A 27323-nucleotide genomic window follows, 5' to 3' on the forward strand; every position below is an offset into this window, starting at 1 on the left:
CTTTAAAAAGGTGGTCCATGACACTCATAACTAGAAAAATGTGCTGCTCACTCTTTCCACCAAACACCAACAAATGATGGCATACCATCTGGATAATAATAACCTTTTCAAGCCTCAACTTGAAATGGTAAAAGTGGTCAGGGTTTCAAAATTAGATGCATCACTTAAGTGTGAAATACAAAAGAAGTACCCATATCTTGACAGTGTGTCTCTGTCTAAAACGATTCACCTGCATGGAACTCAGTATGCGGAGGGAATGATTTTATCGAGTGGACAGTGCAGTGGCCTCCCAGAATTCCATAAGAATGTTACTATTCTTGTCAACACTGAGGAGGTGGCATTCATTTGTAAAAGACTCTCTTCCTGGTACATTGAACATTTCAGGTCTTATGAGCTTGTTGAAGGCCACTGTTCAGAAATTGTCATTCTGGATCCAGATATGCTGACGGATTACCACCGTCTCGCAGCATACACAGTTGGTGGAAAGTTGATGGTGACCATAAGAACATTCATTCTCCATTAAAGCAACTCAAAATGGTATGTTGTCTTGTGCCAGCTGTTTAATTTTAACATTTCTACCAATTTGGAAAACATTATAGTGGTACTGCAACAGTTACATGATCTATTTTTATAATGAGTAATACATTAAAAACACCACTGCAATCTCTTCAAGATGTTGGATGTCTCCTATAAACAGGTTTGACTATTTTCTCCTGTTTTTTCTTCTATCTTTTTGTTGCTTCGTGTAGTTTGTCCTCCAGAGAAGCCCGGCGAGTCCAGCTGCCTGAAGTGCCAGGATCTGTGGCTGAACTGATTGATGAACTTAAAGAGAAACTCGAACTTGATGGGGATTTTTACCTACAGTTTGAGGATCCAGATTTTGGAAATGCACTTTGTAAGTTGACAGCAATGTCTGAATTACCAGCTGAGCGTGCAGTCCTGCATATTATGTGGAACTGTGATTCATCTGCCCCTCACTAATCCAGCAACAGTTCCATTTGTTCATTCTCTTCTCTTGATACAGCAAGTGTTCACTCTGAAGATTTCAGGTCCAGCTATACTGATTCCATCATGAGCAATTTAAGACATGTTGCAGGGTGGCCCACTCCATTCCCTATTCCTAAATTCTCATATGATGTTGAACTTAAATTGCGAAAGGGGAATGAGGCATATGAAAAGTCAAAGAAGGGCATTGATGTGACAAGAGACATGAAAATGGATATTTTGGATAAACTTGCACAAGCAATTATTGAATTTAAAAGCTACCCTGAGAAAGAGGAACTTGAATCAGTTGCCTCTTCATTGGTTCTCAAGTATCCATGTCTGAAGGAGCCAGGTAGCAGTAAGGGGTATGATGGATGGAAAACAAGTATCAAGCACAAGCTCGGAAACTACAGGTCAAAGCTTCGTCAGACGGGCTGCAATGAGGTGAATGTCAACAGAAAAAGAAAAGGGGGAGATGAAGATTACACTTCTTTCACCCTGAAAAGGCCCAAACGTGGTGAGGTCAATCATGTCCCAGATTATCCACAATATCATGATGATTCTACTCTTGAGGAGGAAAGAGTTTCTCTGGTAGACGAAATGAATAAGAATAACAACACATTGATCCGGCAAAAGATGGAGCTAACATTTTCCCTTAGACGAAAAGAGGTAGTAGAAGGGAAGCCTATGGTTTCAGAAGTGCAGGCGGGATGGCCTGTTTTGTTTTCCATTGAGGAGGTAAGGCTCATTTATTCTCTTATAATGTTTTTTGCAGTGTTAAATTGGGCAGGATCAATCATACTACCTTGACTTGAAAAAAAATGATGGTTTGATTTGTATTGAATTCTTGGTCCTTAAGATTTATGTTTACAAATGCCATACCTCATAATACTTGAATTCTAAAACAATTGTATATATTTGCATACAATTTCTGTTAAAAAAAATGGCGTATACTACTGTACTACAGAAATGTTACTTACACATCATATGGCTTTGTCTTGTTATTATGTTATTATGTTGGTAAGATATCTGAAGAATTCCATCAGATCACCAGCAAAGACCTCCTGGGTGATTTAACTGCATCCCTTGAAAGATATGTCCGATGCCTGCTGAGACTTTATCGGACAAGGAAGGGAGCTTTTGGGCAGAAGATGGAAGACCTCCTGGAAAAGCTCAATGTACAGGTGAGTGAAGTACTTGAAGCTCAGGACACCCAAAGGTGGTTGGTCTTCCTTTTGAGATAGTAGAAAATAAAATTGCCAGCAGGATTACAGTTTTTTTCTTTTTTTTCTTGATCATGATAGGTAAGTTGGAACAAAGCTTTATCCTCCTCACTGCTATACAATATGTCAGATTTTGTGTAACTTAACTATATCACTATACTAATTGTATTCTTTTTTGTTTTTTCTCCTAAGACATCGGACATTGTGTCTTACCGAAAGACAGCAGCATTGAGAGGCCTGCCCATTTTTCCGCTGGACAACGCAACAAAATTTCTCCTGGAGTGTTTGGTAAGTAATAACAACTGTAGGAAATAGACTTAAGTAATATAGCTGAACCCCAAAAACCTGTCAATGGGATTCCAAAGCTTATTTTATTTAAACCATCGCCAAGACTACACTGTTTATTCTAGCATGAATCTATTAAAAAACATGGTTGTTGGATTTTCATCATTCCCACATCCCTTGAACATCATGTGCGACGAACGCTCCAAAACTCAATTTGGTCAGTCAATTTAAAATCTCACCACAAATATAATGTTCGCTAGAATAATAATACATTTAAAATTCAAGTGAAATGAGTTTTGTCTTTAAATTTTCATTAGCTCTTAATCAAATCAAAGCGACAACACTCTTTTTCTCTTAAATTAGTGCATTGTTAGTTCTCATATTTTAGCATGTAAATCAACTTTGACATTCACAGAACTTGTGGAAATGTAAGTTGCTAGTTCAAAATAGGAACATGTTTCAAGTTTATTGTTATTACTCAGGTAAAAGTTAAGGGAATGTACATGCTCGCACATGCATACTGGTTGCCTGTAAAGTGAAAATGCGTGATGCTTCTTACTGCCACGTTTAGTTTTCTTGCTGTACAACACTTTCACAGGGTTAGGGTTAGGATTAGGATGTTACAATTATATTGTTGTGAGCTTGGCCAGATGAATGAGACAGGAGACTTGAATTACTTTTACTGCCTTTCCTGTGTTTTGTACACCACAAGACCCCAGGAGATAGACATTTTATTTGTGTTAACACAGAACTTCACCCACAGCCATACTAAGTTGGGTCATGGTGCCCACACTCTTACACATCAAACTAACAGTAACATTTGAGCACAACACAACAGAACCTAGAAAAACACCCATAAACGCAAACACTAGAACATGAACATAACAGATAGGGATTTAAATGCATCCAAAGATTGTCCCATAATGCAATGCGCCTGCAATGCAGCCTAACGCAATCTGCCGCTCCGATAGCTATAATATGTTTATTCAACCAGTATGTCTGTGTTTGTTAAAGGTAGAAATACATGGCATTAAAACAATCATTCTATTATTAGTCTCACAAGAATATCATAATTCTGTTAATAAGAAAATCAAAGTTGGCGGAACTCGAATATAGAATTAAAGCAACATGAAATAGTATTGATTTGTAATGAAAAATTAGGTAATTAGGTGAACAATATCAAGTTGGCAGAACGTTTGTCTAAACTTGGATATCTTAGTTAAGTAAACTACTTTAGGCAAAAGTTGAGAAAACTTGAAATAAATGAATGCATCAAGTTGCCTTGATGTTTTAAGTTTTCCTGAGGTTTTTTTTTTACAGTGAAGAAGGGAGTTAACTTGCACTCACACAGACGCTCAAACAAAGGACCTGTGTGTGTTACCCTCATCTTCACCTTGGGTCGTATCTCAACTTGGTTTGCAGCTTCTTGTACCTTACACTGAGCATGGCCACACATGTGTATAAAAATATGTTGGCAAACTTGTAGTATTGGCTCAATACACATCCAGGATTCCTCATACAATACGTTAAAATGTGTTGGTATTCAATTATGGTAGCTTATTGACATTCATTTTATGTTTGATTTTAGGTGTGCCTATATATATATTATACATACACACATACAGGAATTTAAAACAATAAATCAATAAATAATATCAACAACAGCACCAAGATCACAGAATAGACTTATATTTACTTTCAGTACACTTTATTTTTGATTATGAAATGTTTCTATATTTGACACAGTAACATGGTTTGACTTGCATAAATATTTTAACAATGCATTCTAGTCAGCCTCTAAATCATTTAACTCTGGTTTTATCAACACGAGAAACATAATAAATCAACTTCAGGTATTTAAATTTTATTGCTGCATTTATTTCTCTGAGAAGGGGAAGTAGAGGCAAAACAGAGATAATTTAAATCGTTGGTAACAGTGAAATCCTATTTTTACCCCAGAAATAAAAACAAAATGGTGCTTCAGAGGTCTTACATTGACTGTGCTACAGGTTAACAGAGTGAATCAACATTATTTATTTTGAATGCCCAACCTGGGAAAAGATCCCCTGCTGTTAGTGATGAGTGAGAAACAGAGATTGGGTAGTAATAGTAAATCCCTGCCACTGCCATTCAACCTCTGCAGCTCTTCCAGAATGCGGCAGCTCGACTGGTCTTTAACAGTCCTAAATTTTCCCATACTACTCCACTCCTCTGCTGGTTAAGTTGTAAATTGGCTCTGGAATCCGCTGTCTCCCTACTTGCGTGTTTAAGAGAGAAAGCTAACTGCTAAAAAACTACAATATTGTGTATATTCCTTAAGTAGAATGAAAACAGTTTTTTCTTTGTTCAATTATGAATGTTTCAAAAAGGGTTAATAGTATTTGTTGAAATTATTTAAACATTTTTGTATGACGCAAATGACCACATCTGTGTTTGTGCCACATCTTATGTTTTAAAAGAGTATAAGAGATTTTATCAACTACAACTTTACTTTATGAAAAAAACGTAGCCCTAAAAATAATAATTGACAAGCTTTCCCCCCCCCAATCACATTACTTTGAATGGTAAAAGCCACTAAATATGAACTAATCCTATAATAAACATTTCCGAAATACAATTTGCAAATGCAGCTGTAAGGATTCAGTTTGATGAAATCCTTTGTTTCTTGCAAGAAAACATAACTCTTTTTTTTTCTTTCTCCCTCAAAACCCACTTAAGATTACAACCCCTCTGAAAGTAAATAATCTCAGTACATTTGACCACTTGGTATATATTTACAGTTGTGCTCATAAGTTTCCATACCCTGGCAGAATGTAGGATTTCTTGACCATTTTTCAGAAAATACGAATGTTAACACACTTTTCTTTCACTCATGGTTAGTGGTTGGGTTAAACCATTTATTATCGAACAACTGTGCTTACTCTTTGTAAATCATAATGACAACAGAACCTACCCAAATCACCTTGATCAAAAGTTTACATACCCCAGTTCTTAATATTGTGCATTGCCCTCTTCAACATTAGTGACATCTTGAAGTCTTGTGGTAGTTGTGGATGAGGCTTTTTATTTTCAGAGATGGTAAAGCTGCACCATCGTCTTGGCAAAAAGCCTCCAGTTCCTGTAAATTCTTGGACTGTCTTGTAGCTCACACATCCTCAAAACATCAGCGATCCACCTCCATGTTTCACAGTAGGAATGGGTGTACCTTTCATCATAGGTCTTGTTGACTCCTCTCCAAATGTAACGTTTATGGTTGTGACCAAAAAGATCAATATCCAAATGACTTTGTACCAGAAGTTTTGAGGCTTGTCTCTATGCTGTTTTGCGTATTGTAAGCGGGATATTTTGTGGCATTTGCGTGGTAATGTATTCTAGCGACTTGACCATGCAGCCCATTTTTCTTAAAGTACCTGCTTATTGTGCATCTTGAAACTGCCACACCACATTCTTTATAGAGAGTCCTGTATTTCAGCTATTTGTGGGCTTTTCTTTGCATCCCGAACAATTTTCCTGGCAGTTATGGCTGAAATGTTGGTTGGTTTATCTGACCGTGGTTTGGTTTCAACAGAATCCCTAATTTTCCACTTCTTAATTACATTACATTACATGTCATTTAGCTGACGCTTTTATCCAAAGCGACTTACAATAAGTGCATTCAACCATAAGGATACGAACTCAGAAGAACAAGAAACGAGAAAGTGCAATTTCCTCAAATAAGCCAATTTACAATTTGCTATAGATGAGTGGCGTTATAAGTACAATTTAAGTGCTACAATTTGTTAGTCTTTTAGTCAAGGTAGAGTCTGAAGTGGTGTGTCTTTAGTTTGCGGCGGAAGATGTGAAGGCTCTCTGCGGTCCTGGTGTCTTCAGAGAGCTCGTTCCACCATTTCGGAGCAAGGACAGCAAAGAGTCATGAGCTAGTCGAGTGTTTTGCTCTCAGTGAGGGAGGGACGAGCAGTTTTGCAGATGCAGAGCGGAGAGTGCGGGTCGGGATGTAGGGTTTCACCATGTCCTGGATGTAAGCTGGACCCGATCCATTCACAGCATGGTAGGTGAGCACCAATGTTTTGAACTGGATGCGGGCAGCCACCGGTAGCCAGGGAAGAGAGCGGAGGAGTGGAGTAGTGTGGGAGAATTTCAGAAAGGTTAAAGACCAGTCGAGCTGCTGCATTCTGGATGAGCTGCAGAGGTCGAATGGCGGTAGCAGGGAGATCTGCCAGGAGCGAGTTGCAGTAGTCCAGGCGTGAGATGACAAGAGCCTGAATCAGTACCTGGGCAGCTTTCTGAGTGAGAAGAGGACGTATTCTCCGGATGTTGTAGAGAGTGTATCTACAGGATCGTGTTGTCGCGGTAATGTTGGGAGTCAGGGAGAGTTAGCTGTCGATTGTGACACCGAGGTTCCTAGTAGTTAAAGTGGGCGTTAACACAGAGTTGCCGAAGTTGAAAGTCAAGTCCTGGGTCGGAGAGTCTTTTCCTGGAAAGAGAAGTAGTTCAGTCTTGTCAGGGTTGATTTTCAGGGGGTGGGCGGACATCCACTGAGAGATGTCAGTCAGACAGGCTGAGATCCGTGCCGCCACCTGGGTGTCCGAGGGAGGGAAGGAGAGAATTAGTTGTGTGTCATCTGCATAGCTGTGGTAGGAGAAGCCATGCGAGCGAATGACAGCGCCGAGAGAGTTGGTGTAGAGCGAGAAGAGAAGGGAACCCAGGACGGAACCCTGAGGAACTCCCGTAGTAAGAGGACAAGGTTCCGACACAGATCGTCGCCAGGTTACCCAGTAGGTGCGGCCGTCGAAGTAGGACGAGAGAAGGGAGAGAGCAGAGCCTGGAACACCAAGTTCCTGAAGGCAGGAAATAAGAATCTGGTGGTTGACTAAGTCGAATGCAGCAGAGAGTCGAATGCAGCAGAGAGGTCCAGAAGGATGAGGACAGAGGAGAGAGAGGCGGCTCTAGCAGTGTGGAGTTGCTCTGAGACAGCAAGGAGAGCAGTCTCTGTGGAATGGCCTGCCTTGAAGCCTGACTGGTGGGGGTCAAGGAGGTTGTTATGTTGGAGATAGGAGGAGAGTTGGTTAAAGATCGCACGTTCAAGAGTTTTGGACAAAACGGGAAGAAGCGAGACAGGTCTGTAGTTGTTTTCTTCAGAAGGATTGAGGGTAGGTTTCTTCAGGAGGGGGTTAATTGGGAAAACAGCCAGATAACAGAGCATTTTTTATGAGACAGGTGAGGAAAGGATGAAGGTCAGGTGCGATAGATTGTAGATGGAATGGGATCAAGAGGGCAGGTGGTCGGACAGGCAGAGGTTACTAGGGTAAGAATTTGGTTAGGAGACAGGAGGGTGAAAGAGGTGAAGCCAGTGGGATGCAAGAAGTAGAGGTGGGTTTGAGAAAGAGGAGCGTATGTCAACTATTTTCTTGGTAAAGTAGTTGACAAAGTCAGCCGGGAGAAGGGTGGAGGGGGGAGGAGGACTAGGGGGTTCGAGGAGGTTGGAGAAGATCGAAAATAGTTTTTTGGGGTTAGAAAATGAAGATTCGATTCTGGATTGGTAGAAAGAGCTTTTGGCAGCAGAGATAGAAACAGAAAAAGAGGAGAGAAGAGATTGAAATTCAAGCAGGTCGTTTATATTTACGCGATCTCCTTTCTGATGCTCGCATGGTAGCTCTCATGGCACCGTTTGAGACAGCCACGGAGCCGGAGGGGATTTGCCAGTCCGTCGGGTTGTCAGAGGGCAGAGAGACTCTAGAGGGGAGGAAAGAGTTGAGAGGAGAGTCTCAGCAGCGTTCGGATGCAAGAGTGAGAAGGAGTCGGTGGAAGGAGCTGACAGAACAGAGGATGCTAGGGAGGAGGGAGAGAGGGAGCGAATGTTGCGACGAACAGGTAGGAATCAGTCAATGGGGCAGGGTCGTTAGTAGAGAGTGGGAGAGAGTAAGATGAAGAAGTTGTCGGACACATAAAGTGGAGTTACAGAGAGGTTAGTGGTAGAGCAGTTTTTAGTAAAGATGTAGTCAAGGTGATTGCCGGCTTTGTGAGTAGGAGGAGAGGGACTGAGTGACAGAGCGAAAGAAGAAAGTAGGTGTAAGAGGTTAGATGACTTCTCTGTTTGGATGTTGAAGTCACCCAGCAGGATGAGCGGCGGGCCATTTTCAGGGAAGTTCGACAGGAGAATGTCCAGTTCTTCCAAGAAATGACCCAAGGAGCCTGGCGGACGGCAAAGGACAACAATGGTTAATTGCACCAGGTGAGCAACTGTTACCGCATGGAATTCGAACGACAGTGGGGTGGGTGGTGGAAGAGGGTAAAGAGAAAAGCTCCATTTGGGTGAAATGAGTAGGCCTGTGCCGCCACCCTGCCCAGTGGGCCTGGGTGTGTGGCTGAAGGAGAAGGCAGAGGAGAGAGCGGCTGGGGTGGATGTGTTCTCAGGTGTGATCCAGGTCTCGGTGAGAGCGAGGAAGTCAAGCGACTGCTGGATAGCAAAGTCGGAGATGAAGTCTGCCTTGCGAGTAGCTGACTGGCAGTTCCAGAGGCCTCCTGTGACGAGGTGCTGGACATGAGTGGAGCGGGTGGGATAGGTGAGAGAGGAAAGGTTACGATAGAGAGCGGATCTGGCCCGAGTCCTGTAGTATCTGCGGGAAGAGGTTCGGACAGGTATGGGTAAAGGGGTCAAACACATAATTAAAACTAGAAGAGGGCGCCGCATTCAGCCGCCCTGAAGACTCCACGAAAGACTCCTTAGTTTCTGTCCTGCTTGTCTTCGTGCTGCGAGGATAAGCAAACCCTGAAGCTAATGCTTCACTCGATCTGTAGTTAAATACTCCCTGTTAGTGGAAGTCGGCTACGGCAGCGCTGACCACTCCCCCGTCGTTTAGGAGACAAAAGGTCGATTGGCCTCGACAGAAACTCCTCAAAATACAAAACACCAATTGCCTGACACTATAATCAGTGAACAATCACCATGTGGCGTTTTGACAAACTGGGAGTTTAAGGATTCAAGTCTTATTTGATTCAGAAGTGAAGGCAAAACAGACATAGATCAGGTCAAACCTAGCAGAGTTAGGAGGGCACCCTGGCAGTTAATAGTACAGTCTAGAGCACCAACTGGCACTAAATAAGTTAAAGAGTTTGAGCAAACTAGGAGCCAAGATAACCTCAAACAGAGAGAACTGGCAGTAAAACGGCAAGAACTAAAGCAGTGGTTCTTAACCTGGGTTCGATCGAACCCCAGGGGTTCGGTGAGTCAGTCGCAGGGGTTCGGTGGAGGGTAAAAACACACACCCGACTCATATGATTCGTGATGACACGCCCCGCTTGGCCATCTTTGGCTGCAGGTGATCACGCAACATCGCTTGGCCTATCTGTGCTGCAGGGAATTTGGCACGCTCAGTAGTCGAATTGTGACTGTCGTGATGGTACGTCGTGTGATTTCTTTCTTAATATTTTAATCCCGTCATACTAACTATGTCGAGCAAAAAAAGAAAGTGGTCGGACGAATATGTACAATATGGATTCACATGTATAACGGAATGTGATGGGAGTCAGCGTCCTAACTGCATGATTTGCAATGCCAAGTTGAGCAATTCTAGTCTAGCACCGGCAAAACTAAGAGAACACTTCCTTAAGCTGCATGGAGATGGACAATACAAGAACACAACGCTCGCTGAATTCAAGGTGAAGAGAGACAGATTCGATGAAAAGGCTACTCTGCCTGTTCTCGGCTTTGTACCCATCAACAAACCGATCCTCACCGCATCGTACGAAGTTGCTTACCTGATCGCAAAGCAGGGCAAACCACACACCATTGGTGAAACACTCATAAAACCAGCTGTGTTGAAGATGGCGAATATCATGCTGGGAAAAGCGGCTGAAGTTAAGTTATCCCAAATTCCTCCTTCAAATGACACCATTAGCGACAGAATAGAGGACATGAGCAAAGACATCTTGGCTCAAGTAGTTGCAGATCTGATTTCAAGCCCGGCAAAATTCAGCCTTCAACTGGACGAGACCACAGACGTTTACAATCTAAGCCAGCTTGCTGTATTTGTGCGCTATGTGAAAGACGACGTGATAAAGGAATATTTTTTATTTTGTAAGCCTCTTACGACAACAACTAAGGCAGCCGATGTGAAGAAACTTGTGGATGACTTCTCCAAAGACAACAATCTTTCGTGGGATATGGTTTCTGCAGTTTGTTCGGACGGAGCTCCAGTCATGCTGGGAAGAAAGTCTGGTTTTGGTGCGCTAGTGAAAGCCGATGCACCACACATCATTGTTACTCATTGTATTCTGCACAGGCATGCGTTGGCAACAAAAACCTTGCCTCCAAAACTGGCAGAAGTATTAAAAATTGTAGTGGAATGCGTGAACTATGTGCGAAATAGTGCTCTGAGGCACCGCATCTTCAGTGAGCTGTGTAAAGAAATGGGCTCTGAATTCGAGGTACTTCTGTACCATTCTAACGTTCGGTGGTTATCCCGGGGACAGGTGCTGAATCGTCCTTTTGCCGTACGTGTGGAATTAGCACCAACGTCGTCATGCAGATTGCTTAAATAATTCTGAGTTCATTCTCATTTTGGCTGATATCTTCGCAGCTCTCAATCATCTCAATCAACAGATGCAGGGCGGTGGAGTCAACATCATCGAAGCGGAAGAAAACCTGAAGGCTTTTCAAAAAAAGCTACCGTTATGGAAACGACGAACAGAGAACGATAACTTCGCAAACTTTCCCCTGCTGGACGACTGTGTAAGTAAGATCGAAGATGTATCTGGAATCGGAGACATTTCTGTACCCGCGGAACTGAAGTAAGTAATTACCACGCACTTAGATGAGCTTGCAAAGTCTCTCAACGGATACTTCCCTACAAGAGAGTCATATCCAGCATGGGTGAGACAGCCGTTCACGTTTAGTGTCGAGACAATGATGAATTCCTCGATGAAATCATTAAAATTCAGCAGAGCCAGGTTCAACAGCAACTCTTCAGAACAACATTGCTCTCAACGTTTTGGTGTCAACAAATGGTACCCTGTTATTGCTAAGAAAGCTCTGGAGATTTTCATACCGTTTGTTACAACATATCTTTGCGAGCAATCCTTTTCGAGGATGCTGGACATAAAAACGAAGAAAAGGAACAGACTTTGTTGTGAAAATGACATGAGAGTGGCACTTGCCAAGGTGAAGCCGCGCATTTCTGAACTGGTCTCTGAAAGGCAACAGCAGAAGTCACACTGATTTGCAGTAAATATTCATTATTATGTTTTTGTTTTTGTGTGAAAATCATGTTTTAATGGTTTTGTTCTTTGAACACTGATGTTGATGCACGGTTCATTTTGTGCACCAGTAAAATATATAACTATGTTTTGAATTTTATTTTTCCAATTAAGAAGGGTTCGGTGAATGCGCATATGAAACTGGTGGGGGTCAGTACCTCCAACGAGGTTAAGAACCACTGAACTAAAGCAAATCAGCAATCAAAGTAACTTAAGACACTAGAATCAACAACAAATTTTGCAGACTAGCTTGGTTTAAAGAAAAAGATACTTAGTCCGATTTCAGGTCGCCTGGATTTCTGATGGCCTTGGAGAAGAGATGCACGCTGGCAAAATCCGGCCTGAGAAGGAGAATTTAATAATTCTTAATTAAAGTTTGAACAGTGCAGATTGGCATTCTCAATTCCCTGGATATCTTTTTATATCCCTTCCCTGTTTTATACAGTTCAATTACCTTTTCCCGCAGATCCTTTGACAATTCTTTTCCTTTCCCCATGACTCAGAATCCAGAATCGTTAGTGCAGCATTGGATGAAAGATCTAAGGGTCTGTCAGGAACCCAGAAACTCACTGACCTTTTATACACACACACTGATTACAAGCAAACAGATCACAAGTGTGGATGGTTACCTTTAGTAGCCATTCAAACCCGTTTGTGTTAACTTGTGTGCATGTTATCAGGCCAACATCACCAGGGTATGTAAACTTTTGATCAGGGTCATTTGGGTAGTTTCTGGTATGATTATGATTTGAAAGGAGTAAATACGGTTGAATGATAATAAATGGGTTCACCCAACCACTAACCAACCATAAGTGAAAGAAAGGTTTTTGTGTTATCATTCATATTCTCTTAAAAAAGGCCAAGAAATCATTAATTCTGCCAGGGTAAACTTATGAGCACAACTGTACATTCCACTGTAAATTGAAACCACCACATTAAAATGCATCTTCTCTACATGGTTATCTGACAGGTGTGTGATTTGTCAAAGAACGTCTGAAACAATATGTGTCCTTTAATTGCGACAATATTATGCTGTCGTCAGTTTTAAACATGGACAGAAAAGGAATTTCTAGGAACACAATGTGCGTTGTTGTGGCTCCGTACTCTCAATGAATAAGGGAACCCAAACCTGAAGACATGCTGAATTTTTAATTGTTAAAGAGATTTTAACACCTCAAATAAATCAAACTTTTAAAACAAAAATAACATGACAATGGTATGTACACTTATAGATATAGTGTGAATGAAATCAGTTAAATTCAGAAATGGCTCTGTACTGTAATACATTTTTTTTTTAATTTAAAACTGTTAATTAAAGAAAAAGTGGACATTGTGTCAAAGATATTATCAGAACTGGAACAACAAACCCGGTGACTAAGATCCATGAAGATCATCAACGCATAAATAAGTTATAAATGCTTTTAGACGGTCGTTTTTCTACTAGAATTAAATCCTGCAACATACAGATTCACCGGAGTTCACGTAGGTTCTTGATTCTTGAAATCAGTCACTTGTACTTCCACCATCAGCAAACATCAGACTGATTGTCCCATCTTACTGTTGATAAGATGGATGCCTTGATCGGGCCCTCAGAGCCGCGCGCTTCGACACTGGGGTTCAGTTCAGCATCCTCTCTGCAGAGCAGCGAATCATTACTCCTCAAACACCTTCAGCATATTCCAAAGCCGCCTGCTCCTCCCAGCCATGAGCCCACAAGGCTGCACATCCAACGCACAAACGCTGGCTCACAATCACACGAATCCAGGCTTCATTGAGGACTTGAAACATTTAGGACAACCCTTGGTGCCCTTTTTCTGCAGACACCTGAAAGGACAAAACATCCGAGTCTCAACTGCTTAGGCCTTTCTGGGAATAAATTTCAACAGATATTACGCCATGCTAGAACACCCACTTGAGGTGGAAAATGTGGGAACAGGGTAAGGCCTGCAGCTTTTGGTCCCTGTCCCCGATGGACTCTCCACACATGCCGCAGTAGAGCTCCAACTCCTCCACACACTGCAGGAACTTCACCACCTGCTCCCTGAGCTCCTCTTGTTGCCCCCAGGTACGATAAATTCCTTCACTCAGGCAGTGCACCTTCAGTGTAGACAGCTTGAGGAGAAAAACACTGCTGTCAGCAACCAGTAGACTGTGTGAATGATTGATGCAGCTTTAGTGAAGGGCTGAAAGATTAGGGAATGGTTAATGGTACTAAAGATGGTGGAATTAGTTTAGTATCTAAATATATCTAATTAGGATCCTCGCCACGACTAGTTAGAGAGGAACCTATTGTATGTCATGGAATTATTATTATTAGGGTCATCGCACGACTAGTCGTAGAGGAACCTATTGTATTTCAAGGAATTATTATTCTTATTAGGGTCCTTGCAACGACTAGTCGTAGAGGAACCTATTGTATTTCGAAGAATTATTAGGGTCCTCGCAACGACTAGTCGTAGAGGAACCTATTGTATTTCAAGGAATTATTATTCTTATTAGGGTCCTCGCAACGACTAGTCGTAGAGGAACCTATTGTATTTCGAAGAATTATTATTATTAGGGTCCTCGCAACGACTAGTCGTAGAGGAACCTGTTGTATTTCATGGAATTATTAGGCTCCTCGCAACGACTAGTCGTAGAGGAACCTATTGTATTTCGAAGGATTATTATTATTAGGGTCCTCGCAACGACTAGTCGTAGAGGAACCTGTATTGTATTTCAAAGAATTATTGAGTGTGGCCAGCGAAGCTGAGCCAAACTCCTTATAATCTCCCATACTTATTATTATTGTTGGAATGCATTAAGCAATCCAACAATCCAAGCATTCCAAGTATTGTTCTTCTATTCATTATTTCAACCTATTATTATTGTTGGAATGCATTAAGCATTAAGCATTAAGCATTAAGCATTCCAAGTATTGTTCTTCTATTCTTTATTGTTGGAATGAATTAAGCATTCCAAGTATTGTTCTTCTATTCTTTATTGTTGGAATGCATTAAGCATTCCAAGTATTGTTCTTCGAATCTTTATTGTTGTATTGTTCTTCGAATCTTTATTCCGCCTTCTTCTTCTATTTCTTCCGTCGCAGACTTCTTTAGTTTTGGATTCCTGAGTGTTAGAGTGACACAACCTCTGCCAAAAGCCCCATAGGCTCCAATACAAATCTGCCGACATATTTCTCAAAAAATCCAGAAGGTACACGTTTTGTAAACTGCGACAGGAGCCGTATTTATTACCGGACAGACATAAAAACGCATCCATGCGTTCAGTAGAGTCTCGGGTCTCGTAAAAATGTTGTATTTTTTAGATAGCTGTTATAGTTTTGCGCTGGTGGACACTTGTTTGAGGTATGGATTCTGTGTAACTCGATGTCCTGTGTCTGCCCTTTTCAGCGGTTCGTTAATGAACCCAGGTGCGCCGTTGCCGTGGTTACTCGCACACACGCTGCAGTATCTCTGTCTGCTACTCACAGCTGCTCCTATGACCTGATTAGTGGAGTCACATGACGCAGCTATGCTTTCTGTCAACAGACCAATATGATAAAGACACTCGCCCCCCCTCCCCCCTGACCTCTTCTCACTGTTAATCACTCACTCAGTCAGTCTGTCTATTTCTCCTCCTCTCTCTCTTCCTCACCACCCCTCCCTTCCTCACCCTCTCACCCTCCCTCTCTCAATCTACACCCCCCCACCCCACCCAATCCAATAATTTCAAAATAAAAGCCCCATGGAGGGAATTCTTACTGTAATGTTTGTGATGAGGCCTATTAATTAAAAACTTCTTAGTTTGAATAACAAACATTCTGTCTCCCAACCCCCCCTGACCCAATTCCATCATCACAAAATAAAAGCCTCAATAATTATCTGTACCTTAACCATGAAGCTCAGAATGAAGCGGTTTCGTTCCACGTTGTTAACGACAACTGACACTCGGATGCTTTGTCTGACGGCCGCAGGAGTTCTCGGCTGCTTATCTTGCCGTCCGGCCGGTGCCCCGACCAACGGAGTTGCGAGGACCCGTCCAACGCTGCTCGCAGCTTTAATTATATCTGAATCTTTCTTTGTTATTTCTGTATATATTTTACCACAGAAAAAGCCCTGCAAATTCAAGATGATATCTCACATAGGATTTATATGGGCTTTGTCAAAGTCACTGTCTTTAGTAACTGTTACAAATATTTGCTAGTCTTCCCCCAAAACATATGCATTCAGCTGTACCACATTTGTCCAGATAAGGAGTCCAGGGCTCAACGCAGATCGCTGAAGTGTCCATCCCAAAGTGACATAGAACACCGCCATCTGCTGTTCTTATTGCGTGAAACATCCTGTATTCAGTCTGCAACTCTGTTAGTTATGCAAATGTTTTTGCTTATTGCTTAAAAGATGATACATATGAGCATTTGATTAGCAAACTACATGTTGATTAAATCTGGATAATATGGATAAATAGTTCTACAGCTCTACTTTACTTGTGTCTGGTGTAACATTGGTTACCTTGTTTCCCATCCCATCTGCCAACTCCTGTGCTCGCTGTAAAGAACCAAGAGCCTGGAAAACAATACGCAGCGGCAGACACTCATTATGAATACACAATAGAAATATGTCATTGAAATTTAGATTTAATATTAGGTACCTTATCAAATTCTTTCTGCAGAAGCCAACACTTTGCAACTCCCAGGTAGACATGTGATTGTCCAAGACGGTTTCCAATCTCAGTCATTATACCCAGTGCAGACTCGTAGCGAGGGAATGCTTTCTGGGTGGATCAAGGGGATTACCAAAATTAAGCTCATCATATAGATGCAACAAAAATGAAAGGAAAACAATTCAGTAAAAACTTTCTGTGAGGAAGCATTGATAAATACATCGAGTCAAACTTGTCATCAACAAGTGTGCACGAGGGAGGTCTCTCACCAGTGTTAATTTTGTCGACAAAAACTATGACGAAAAATGTTCGTTAACCTTTTTCCATGACTAAGACGTGACGAAAACTATGACTAAATCTATTCTATCTTTCCTTAACGAGACGAGACGAAAATACTTTTTTCCCCCTAAATTTGCCTGCACCTAACAGACAAAGTACGGCCGCCGTACGGCGGTTATTAACGTGTCATGATTACATCATCCACGAACCCAGAATGCACGCTCACATCGGTGCAGCGTCCCAGTGAGCATTTTTTTATTGAAAAGTTGCAGAAAAGACGTCTATCTCCGACATTGAAAAGATGCAAAATGGTTTAAAAGTTAACGTTTTTTCAACGTCAATTTGTAGACGTTGAAAAGACGTCTTACGTTTAGATCACATTTCAACGTGATTTTCTTACATGGTAATATTTCGTCCTCTTCTTTGTGCTATATCATTATTTTAGAGGTTTAAAAAGAAACTACATCCACATTTGTAAGTTTACCACCGATATTATAAATCACGTTGAAAATGGGTCTATACGTGAACGTCTTTTAAACATCTACGAATAGACGTTGAAAAAACTTTCACTTTTGAAGAACTTTGCAACGTCTTTTCAACGTCGGGCCATAGACGTCTTTAAACGTTGTTTCAACGGATGAATTGCTGAAGTTACATGCTTAGTCACAGTTGTCGTGTTAACAGCCCTTAACAAGGACAAACACATTAATTTATTAATTTGTATTTGATATAATAATAAATAACACAACACTATACACATAACACCTTACTAATTAAAAACAATAGAAAAATAAAATATATATTTTAGGGAGACTGAAACTGACTCAAATAAACTATGGAATTAAAAGTGCAGAAACAACATGGACATGTTAGTTTAGAATTCTGTGTTTGTAGTTCATTTTCAGATTCTGTAACAAGATCTGGCTCTGAGTCACTTGAATTGGGATAGTATACCTGTAATCAGCTGTATCCCCCTCATGCTCACTTTTTTGTGTGAAGGGAGTCAGAGTGCACAGAACACCCCTCAATTGCAGATTCCTCTGGTCAACGTGTTTATTCAATTCAAATAATTTTATTTAGTTAAGCGTTGCAATCTATAAACATGCAACATTTTGTCCCAAAGCCCCCAAATGTAAAAAACCTTCAACCGGCAGGTGTCACCAACCCAGTGTCTGCGGGCACCAGGTTGCCCGCAAGGACCATATGAGGCGCCCGCAGGCCTGTTCTAAAAATAGCACAACTCACCACTAGTAAGCGGTCTAAAAAAAAAAAAACTTGCATTTATATGTATATAAAAATGACAAGATATTTAAAATAAAATAATTAAAAATATTTGTATAATACATGAGAGTTTTGATAATTTAGTCGAACTCTGAACTATTCTAGTTCAAAGCAATGATGCGGAGCTGAACGCACACTCTTACCCCAAAAAACATGGCAGAAAAAAGGAAGAGAACTTATCATTTTCACAGTGAATGGGAGGAAGAATTATTTTTTACTAGGGGTGTAACGATTCATTTTAACAACGATTCGATTCGAATCGCGATTCATGGTTGCCGATTCGATTCATGGACGATCTGGGTTAATTTAGAACGATTAGATTTTATTCGATTCAGTGACTTGAAATCGATTCAGTAACTTTACTGGACAGTGCAGGCAAAGTTTCTGAGATCTCTGTTGTTTCTTGTAAGGGAATCAGGTTTAAATTAATTATGGATATTGTAAACAAGCAAACAACAATTGATGGCAAATGTACATTTTATTTGAATCAAGTGCCATTTTCAATGTAAACATTACACAATAATTACACAATGTTTGGATCAATTCACAGAACCCTGGATTTTCAACCACATTGTAGGGCCGCATGTCTTTACAGATAAACTTGGCAATTGTTACTGTGATGCTGAGTTTGGTGCTGGCGAGGTCTGAGGTGTCTGCAGAGCTGGAGTTACCTGCTGCTGCTACAGCGGTAACGCTGCTAGAGGTGCCTGACTGTCGGCGTTGTTTAATCCCACGGCGCCTTAGTAGATGGCCGGAAAGATTCGTCGTGTTTCCGTGGTTTTTTATTTGGCTTCTACATATTCTACAAACAGCGACCGACTTATTTAAAACACCTCCGTGTTTGCAAAAGCCAAAAAGTTTCCAAGTATCGATACAATCGATTATGTACCATTTCAATCGATTTGTAATCGATATATGTCGTCCGGAATGCCAATTTGCAGAGCACAGATCGATTCAGTTGGATCGCAGGAACATAAATCGATTAATCGATTCAGTGAATGGATCGTTACACCCCTACTTTTGGGTGAAATCAAGTAGTTCATGCAGTCCAAAGGGGAAAACGTCTCGCTGCTAGAGGACACAGAGTGGACACTTGACCTTGCATTTCTAACGGACATCACTGGGAAACTAAACCACTTGAACAGCAAGCTGCAAGGCAAAGGTAAGACTGTTGTTGACATGATAAGTGCTTTAAATGCATTTAAAGCCAAGATGAACATTTTCTCTGTGCATTTACAGAGAAAAAAAATGCTGCACTTTCCCTCTGTGCGATCGGTGGTGAAACACAATGCTTCTGCATCTGAGGCAATGGACAAAGTTGCAGAAAAGTACTGTCAAGTCATAAACAGACTTGGACAAGAGTTTAAGGAAAGGTTTTGTGACCTTGATCAGCTTGAGCCATGTATCTCATTCATCTCTAAAGCTAAATGACCTGTAATGTAATGTAATGTAATCTCCAATCCTTTCATGAACAAGGACATAACTGACATTGCTGATTGCAACGTTCAACTTGGATGCTGCACAGGTGGAGATTGAAATTGTCCATCCATCCATCCATCCATTTTCAACTGCTTATCCGGGGTCGGGTCGCGGAGGCAACAGCTCCAGCAGGGGACCCCAAACTTCCCTTTCCCGGGCCACATCTACCAGCTCTGACTGGGGGATCCCAAGGCGTTCCCAGGCCAGTGCAGAGATATAATCTCTCCACCTAGTCCTGGGTCTTCCCAGGGGCCTCTTCCCAGCTGGCCGTGCCTGAAACACCTCCCTAGGGAGGCGCCCAGGGGGCATCCTCACCAGATGCCCAAACCACCTCAACTGGCTCCTTTCGACGCAAAGGAGCAGCGGCTCTACTCCGAGCTCCTCGCGAATGACGCCAGCCACTCTCCTGAGGAAACCCATTTCGGCCGCTTGTACCCGTGACCTAGTTCTTTCGGTCATGACCCATCCTTCATGACCAGCAGACTTTGTCATTAGTTCAAAATGTGATTAGATGTATTTGAAAATATGTAAGTTGATTTTTCTTAAACATTACATAAATTTACTTTTTCAAACAAGGTGCAATACATAGTTAATGATTTGTTAAAAGGGGTTGTCACTAGCAAGTGAAATAAAAAGATTTTTCACATGAAATGTTGTGGATTTAAATTCGGAAAATGGTGTTCAATAGAGTATACATGAAATGTAAAAGATTATTTTGGACGATTAGTGTCTTCACATAGATGAGTATCAATAATAATATATAACTAAAGGCAAACAGAGCAACTTTGTTATTTCAGAAGAGTGTATCAAAATGGGTGCCCTTCGTATGACTCAGTACCCATGAAGTAGCCCTCAAGTTCAAAAAGGTTGGTGACCCCTGGTGTGTGGAGCATGAACAACTTAATGGTGTGCTTTCAAATTCTATGACAGAGATGATTTTAATATTGAGAGTAGTAAGCCAGGTGTAAGGCAGCACCACTGCAGGCACAACCACCATCAGATGTAACCTCCACCAGATGTAACCCCCATTCCCAGAAACCTATGAGGAGGGAAAGCACAAGACTTCAGAGAAATGGTAAAGTTGGTAATTTGGGTCTATGATGACAGTAATAATAAAGTGACTAATAATGATGATAACAGCAGCAGGTGTGTTAGAACCCTCGTGTATAGATGTCTGAGAACCCTTGTGTGTAAAAGATCTTTCAGGTCATCAGTTGTGATCAAAGTTTTGGCTTTAAGCTCACTCCATCTTTAAGTATAAACAAGGTAACAATTCATCTGCTACTTAGTGCATTTCTGGAGTAACATTTCCAGGTATATTACACAGTATCATGCTTTAAGCAGACAGTAACATACAATGTTTTGGCCCTCTTGTTTACAAACCACAACTTGTTGTATTCAGCCCTTCACCCTTGCGATGTATTTAGCCCCTGTTGCTTTAAAAACTTGTATTTTCAATGGGAAATGGGAAAGGCAATACTATGTTATGGGTACAGTAACAACCTAACCTAATTAGCAACACCTAACAAACAAAAATATTCAGGGATGATTACTTTTGGTTCAGGTCATCATGCTGAACGCTAGCATGCTCCAAGCTAGCAGGGTAACTAGCAAACTACCTGCGCTAACGCTAACTAGCTTTCCAAAAAGAACAAAGTTTTCCGTATCGAGCTGGCAGCACATGTAAAACAAATGGTTATGGTTCATTCAAACACCCACGTACTTACAGAGTATTCATGTTGCTCTGCTGCCATACAAACTTCGCCTTGTGCTGCACCCGGTCGAAGCTCTGCAAGCGTCTAAGAACTTGCGCATGCGCGTTACAGATGTGAGTGGAGTTCACGGAAGTCACGTCTTTGCGTAGATCAAATTTCCCCAACTAGTTACATTCCATTACAGGTCATTTAGCTGACGCTTTGCAATTAGGGGTTAGGTGTCTTGTTCAGGGATACTTTGACATGGGGCAGCTGGGGCTCAAACAACCAACCCGGCGCACCCTCTCTACTCCATGCGCCACGACGACACAGTTCATTAATTATTATGAATTATGAATTATGTTACAACATAACACATTCATCAACAAACTGACATTTTCTGGCACGTTGATGTTTCATCCAATCTTTAGCCGGTTGAAAAGACGTTAAAATGAGGTCTCAGACGTTGAAATTACGTCTTGTTTATGATGCAGCCAGGAAAATCATGTATTGCACTGATTATAGGACGTTAAGGGGTCTCTTTTGTTGGGACAAGCAATTTCACAATGGAAACAATAAAGGACCATGAAGTTTCCGGTGGCCATGTCAAAAGCATTGCTTGCTTGCCGACCCCTGCTATAGACCTGTCTATCTAATGGACAACCAAGTGCTGCAAACTAGACTATTATGCAGTTGTAGACACAACACAGGGGCCTGAGAAGGGAAGAAAATAAGTTTAATATGCCTAATAAATTTGACTAAAACTAGACTACACTGTAATTAGTTTTTGTCGACTAAATCTAGACTAAAACTCAGAAGAATTAAAATGACTAAATGTGACTAATACTAACATGCATTTTCATCCAAGACTAAGACTAAATGAAAATAGCTGCCACAATTAACGCTGCCTCTTACATCAGCGTCGCGCCTGCAGCGGTGTATGTCTGCAAAGTTCAGTAAACACAGAGCCTGCAGAGGACGGTCACTGTGCTGCAGGGCAATCTTCATCGATTCCTGTTGACGGGGAAGACAGAGGCTTTTGAGAAGAAATTGATATGTCTGACGCGTCTGTGATACCAAAACTCTGCTGGAAGCTATTGATGGGAAATTATCAAGCAGCATCATACCTGTGTAGTAAATATTTGCTTAGTACGTCTAACCAAAACATTCTGAGAATGAGAGCATTTATTTGTTTTGTGAATCCTGAAAAGCCATATTGTATTAAACCACTTTTACAAATTGTATGCATTTATTTCATTGAGCAGTTTCAGTATATTTTCAAATAAACCAGTCTGACAAATGCCGCAAAACGAGAAGCAGGATGCAAGATGACTCCTCTTGTATCCTCCTATTTTAAATATGCCAACATGTGTAAATTGTTTGTCTAAATGTGTTTGGCTGCAGTAATAAATTGGAAATGCCCCTTGCGGTCTTGTTACTTTACTTTTGCACTCCAAAGCTATGACGTCAAGCTATTTTTCCCCCTCAGTATATAATTAGAACAGAGTGAAGACCAAAGCTTCATCAACACTTTAAAGCAACCCCTCTGAGAATATTTTGGTCGAGATTTGAGGCCTAGTACAACAAAATAACTGGCGCTCGCACCTGTCTGCTAATGTATCTAATCTAACATCTAATGTATCTTCAACTCCGACATGCAAACAACCAAAGGAATCAGGGAACAGGGACATTGAGAGGAAACAAAACCCAGACATTCTCCACAAGCTATGCAAGTTTGTCTTACGGGGGTTGAGTGCAGACTTTGAGGACAGTTTGGACAGCTTTAGAGACAATACCTCGCAGCACTCCATGGCGTTCGGCAGGTGCTCCAGTTTCCTGTAGGCAACGGACATGTGGTACTGGCTCAAGGCTCGATACTTGAGGCTCCAACCCTTCCCGTAGTCATTGACAAGCTCAGCTGCTTTACATGGGAAAAACAGCGCTTTCTCGTAGTCCTGTTGGCAGAATATGAAGACCTCTCAATTACCAATTGGCAGTGTCTCAGTCAAGTGTTTTTTAGGTTGTTTATTTATTTTCAGTGACAATTCAACCTTTAACGGCATTCAAACAAAGAGAATTTAGGAAATACGTCTCTCTAGTATTATTAACGCGCAAACGCAGGTTTCTTTTGATGAAATAATGACGTATGAACGAGTGAATTCGTGAATTCTTCAAACGCAGCTTAATTCCATTAAAAACAATCCTACCTTGGAAGCTGAGGGGTTACTCTTACAAATGTTAAGGGTGCTACATAAACACATTAAAACCATCACATTCAGCTTTGACAACAATGGTTGATTCCATAAAGAATTACCTTAAGGTGGACATAAATGTTCCCCAGGCTGCAGCAGACTCTGCACTCCAGCATCTTGTCGTCGTTGTTGTGTGCGTAGCGCAGGGCCTTCTCGTAGCTCTCCAAGGCCTTCTGGAAGACGCTGAGGCCCAGAAAAGCGTTGCCCATGCTGAGACATACCTGGCCGTTGAGCTGCAGGCTGACCGTGGTGCCCTGCATGTTCAAACAGGTCTTACAGTAGGACATCGTTTTCTGGAAGTCGCACAGCTTCTCATTGCTGCGCGCCAAGTTCAGGTATCCTTCTATGAGGTAGTCTGGGTCCTCCATTTCTCTGGCTGTGTCGATTTGATAGAGAGTGTACTGCAAAGAGAAAAGAAAGAGAAAGAAAAATACACTGGATAAATGAAAAATATGATGGATTTATTCAAAGACATTGGGCTTCTTATTTATGAACTCCTTATAAAAGCAAAGTTAAAAGAGAGCGGGTGCAGCTTGAATACAGATGGTTGGGTCAAGAAGACACCCCACACTGATACTCGGGTTGCAGGACACTCATTTACTCTGCATCATGTGGAAGCCACAAATTAACCCATGCTTCTCAAGATCACTGTAGATGGACCTATTCTTGTTCAATGGCCACTTAATCGTTGTAGAAATGTACTACGGCGCGAACTGGAGATGCTTTATATAAATCGACAGGGTAGCTAGTTGAATACACATTCAGTACCAGTCAAAGGTTTGGACACATTTTCTCAATGAATTTAATGAGAACATGTGTCCAAACATTTGACTGTATGTACAGCGCTATTTGCATAACGCAACATGATCACATATATATAAAATACCAGGTGGTTTTGACATATATTATTCAAAGTGACAAAATTGACATTTAGACCGACCATATAAATAAACTAAAGTAATTCTATGTAGCTGCAATTTTTAGGGGAGGCTTACCTTAAGCATATCTTTATATTTCCCCATTTCCGAGTGAGCCGTAATCAGGCACCCTAACACCCGGAACTTCCCTCCAGGATCTGAGGTCTTCTCCAGCACTTTAGTCCAGACGTGCAGGGCTTTGTCCGTCTGATTGGACTGATACAACCTCACGCCCTTCTCTATCTGCTGCTTGGTTTGGTCCTGGCCCATCTCTGGTGCAAGGCGCCTCATAAAAATATTCATTTTTTTAGGCCATGCCACTTCAGTTAGGCGGCAAGAATGTAGATCTTTGCCATGCACAGCAACTCCAAAGAAAATCCCTTCAAGATGATCCTCCAACACTGGTTGCTGCAAGACGGCCTACCAGATCCTTCTCTCTCAGCTCTGACTGTGCTGAGATGGGGAGGAAACTGAATCCACCAAAATGAAACGGCAACACACAAAGACCAATTTCACCAGTCGCTTCTAGGAGAACAGCCAGGCTGGAAAAATACCTTCCCCATTTAAACCTGCAATGATCCTGTCTCACCATCAAGTGTTTTAGAATTGTCCCGTCAGTTTTGCTCTTGAAAAATGCCAAAGAAAAAATGGTTTCCAGATCGAGTGCTAGCAGTGATATCCCAGAATATCTTCTTCCCCCACGCTCCAGCGAAAGGAATTCTCAACACACCCGAGTCCACCCCGCTCCCCCTTCCTGCTCCTGCTGGCGCTACAGCAGATGGCCTTGTCACTCTGGACCATGTGTGCCTTCAGGAATTCTGTCCTGCCCTCAGCAAGCAGACCCAAGGTCACTACAGCTCCTAGCGATCTACCTTTGCACTAAACCTCACTCACTGACCAAATACGTTTACATCACAATCCCCTTGAGCATCAAAAACACATCCGCAAACTGATCTCAGCGGGTCCCACATGGGCAGTGAGCTGCTATTAACAGCATTATTGCCTCAATAATGGACTGCAAGTCAGACAGTGCTCGTAATGGCCGTAGGTTTTAATTGGGAGCTCTTATGGAGGTGCATGTGTGCCCACCAGAAGCCCCCACCCCTCATCTTGGCGTCAGCAACCGATGCTTAGAATAGTTCACAAAATCTGATGTTACTGGGCTTGGGTTTCAGCTGCACAGCCTCCTGCAACACATCAATGGGATCAAAGTTTTGCCTTCTCTGTAGTAGCTTTCTCTCCTTCAACTCCCCTGTCCAAAAGTAAATACAGTTAGGGGTTATGTCTTTGTGGAGGAAAAGCTGTCAATAGCTAAACAGCAATAAAATGCACCGTTTCTAAAGGGATTGTTGCAAGAATCTCTGGTAATAAACATAGTGAAAGAGACATATTGTAGTTACATCTACATATCTGACAATTTAGGGTTTACCTGAACATGTACATTGTAAACAAAAAAATACAATTTCAAGACAACTGAAACATTGAAAGGTTAGAAAACACCCTCTATAATCATCTTTATGCATGATTTATTTAAAACTGGACATCAGACGACATTTAACCCACAACATCATAATACACTTAGACAATATACCGAAGTAACACAAAAAGCAGCTGAGAAAATACATTTAGAGCAGATCTATACATGCAGCCCGCAAATGGCAGCATGTACGGTTTGATCTGGCACTTCTGGGAGGCGGTGGCAAAGCACTCAATCAGTTGAGAAGGCTTAGTAAAAAAGTCCATGTCGTTCTCCTCCCCTCCAAGCAGGTAGATGGTACCTCCCAAGTTAACACCAGCCAGCTGGACCCAGCAGTCCAGCTGTCTGGTCTTCTTTGGGCTTCTTCTGCAGTAGCTATTAACGATTGCCTTGGCCAATCACAGTCTGTCCATCTCAGGGTCAATCATCTCCAGTCCTTTCCCGTTGTTTTACATTTACCCATTGCACACCCGCCAATTACATTTACAATGGTTACCACACCCCGTACGTGACATATGGACATTCTCACCGATTTCCTGTGTACGTACAAAAGACACATCAGACTATATCATAATAAAGAAGAAATACACCACTCTCCGATGAAAAAATGTTACCTTCAGATTTTCTTGAAGAATACAAGAAAACTCCTCTCTCTCCACCTTGTTGTGATTTATCCACACCTCAATGACCACTGTCGGGTTCTGGGAGCTCGTAACTCCATCTGGACACAAATACAAGGCCCAGAGAATTATATGTGTTTTCTAACTGCATGTTGTGCTAGCTGTGACCGTCTGGCTAGCAGTATTAGAGATAACACAGAACACTGTAGCAGATGGGAAAACAGCATTTTGGACGTCATGGCATACAGGAATAAGTCATGGGTAATACCTTTGATGATGTCCGGAGAAGACAGAGAGGCAGATTAACAAATTCCTCAGTCTGATGCAGCTGCACCAGGTGGATTTTAGCACAATGCTTTGCTGCAGTATATAACTCCTGGGCACTGTGAATGTCTGCTAGCCACATCACCTGGACAAGAACAGCAAATCATAACTGATAAATTAGTTTTTTTCACAAGTACTGCTGAAATGTGTGAAAACAGGGAGTCACCTGTAGGCAGTTTTTGACCTCTACTGTTCAAGAGAGGAAGCGGGAACACTCCTCAAACAGTGCAGTGACCTGCCATCTCGTAGGTATCCTGAAGCTCCTCCACCTTCAATTTAATTGTGCCATCATAGATATAGTCAATCAGCAGCTGAAAGAAAATGGCGCTGACATCCTTCAGTTCAATACAGCGTGGGATTTTTGACAGTTGTGGGACTCTTTAAGGTTGGAGGTGAACATGGAGCGGAAGAAACTGCTTTGTGCTGAAAGCACTAGCCGATGCAGGTTAAATTATATGCCATTCACGGTGATGGTGACATCAGCGAACAAGCCTTCTTCCAGGCACGATCCTCTTCACCACCCGGTTGCGGTGGAAGCGATTGGTGAAGGCGTATCCTAGAAAGTAGTTGTCCTCCCCCACGGATTCCCCGACACTGAGACCCCCCTCC

The 27323-nt window shown here is 41.8% G+C and overlaps 1 protein-coding gene across 2 annotated transcripts; it reads right to left on the reverse strand.

The window, feature by feature from the left end:
- Positions 1–12877: 12877 nt before the first annotated feature.
- LOC120812797 (43 kDa receptor-associated protein of the synapse-like) lies at positions 12878–25376 on the reverse strand. Of its 2 annotated transcripts, XM_040169012.2 has the most exons (8): positions 24372–25376; positions 23439–23777; positions 22921–23079; positions 22040–22138; positions 16380–16502; positions 16241–16294; positions 13660–13859; positions 12878–13571 (listed from the first exon to the last, which is right to left on the reverse strand). In XM_040169012.2, exons 1-8 carry the CDS (start codon positions 24594–24596, stop codon positions 13499–13501), a joined length of 1272 nt encoding a protein of 423 aa, XP_040024946.1. In that variant the 5' UTR covers positions 24597–25376; the 3' UTR covers positions 12878–13498. The 2 variants fall into 2 exon arrangements, with proteins under 2 accessions (XP_040024946.1, XP_040024947.1); XM_040169013.2 differs by lacking the exon at positions 22040–22138 and having other exon boundaries at positions 24372–25003.
- Positions 25377–27323: the final 1947 nt, after the last annotated feature.

The sequence above is a fragment of the Gasterosteus aculeatus genome, chromosome Y (assembly GCF_964276395.1).
Source record: "Gasterosteus aculeatus chromosome Y, fGasAcu3.hap1.1, whole genome shotgun sequence".
Taxonomy (NCBI): domain Eukaryota; kingdom Metazoa; phylum Chordata; class Actinopteri; order Perciformes; family Gasterosteidae; genus Gasterosteus; species Gasterosteus aculeatus.

What these genes read in the sequence shown, in the direction of transcription:
- LOC120812797 (XM_040169012.2), bottom strand. Translation starts at nt 24,596, where the DNA reads ATGAATATTTTTATGAGGCGCCTTGCACCAGAGATGGGCCAGGACCAA. An exon ending in GCTGCAGGCGCGACGCTGAT is followed by an intron (nt 16,503 to 22,039) that starts GTAAGAGGCAGC and finishes TGATCCACCCAG; the next exon opens with AAAGCATTCCCTCGCTACGA. An exon ending in TCCCACATTTTCCACCTCAA is followed by an intron (nt 13,572 to 13,659) that starts GTGGGTGTTCTA and finishes TTGTCCTTTCAG; the next exon opens with GTGTCTGCAGAAAAAGGGCA.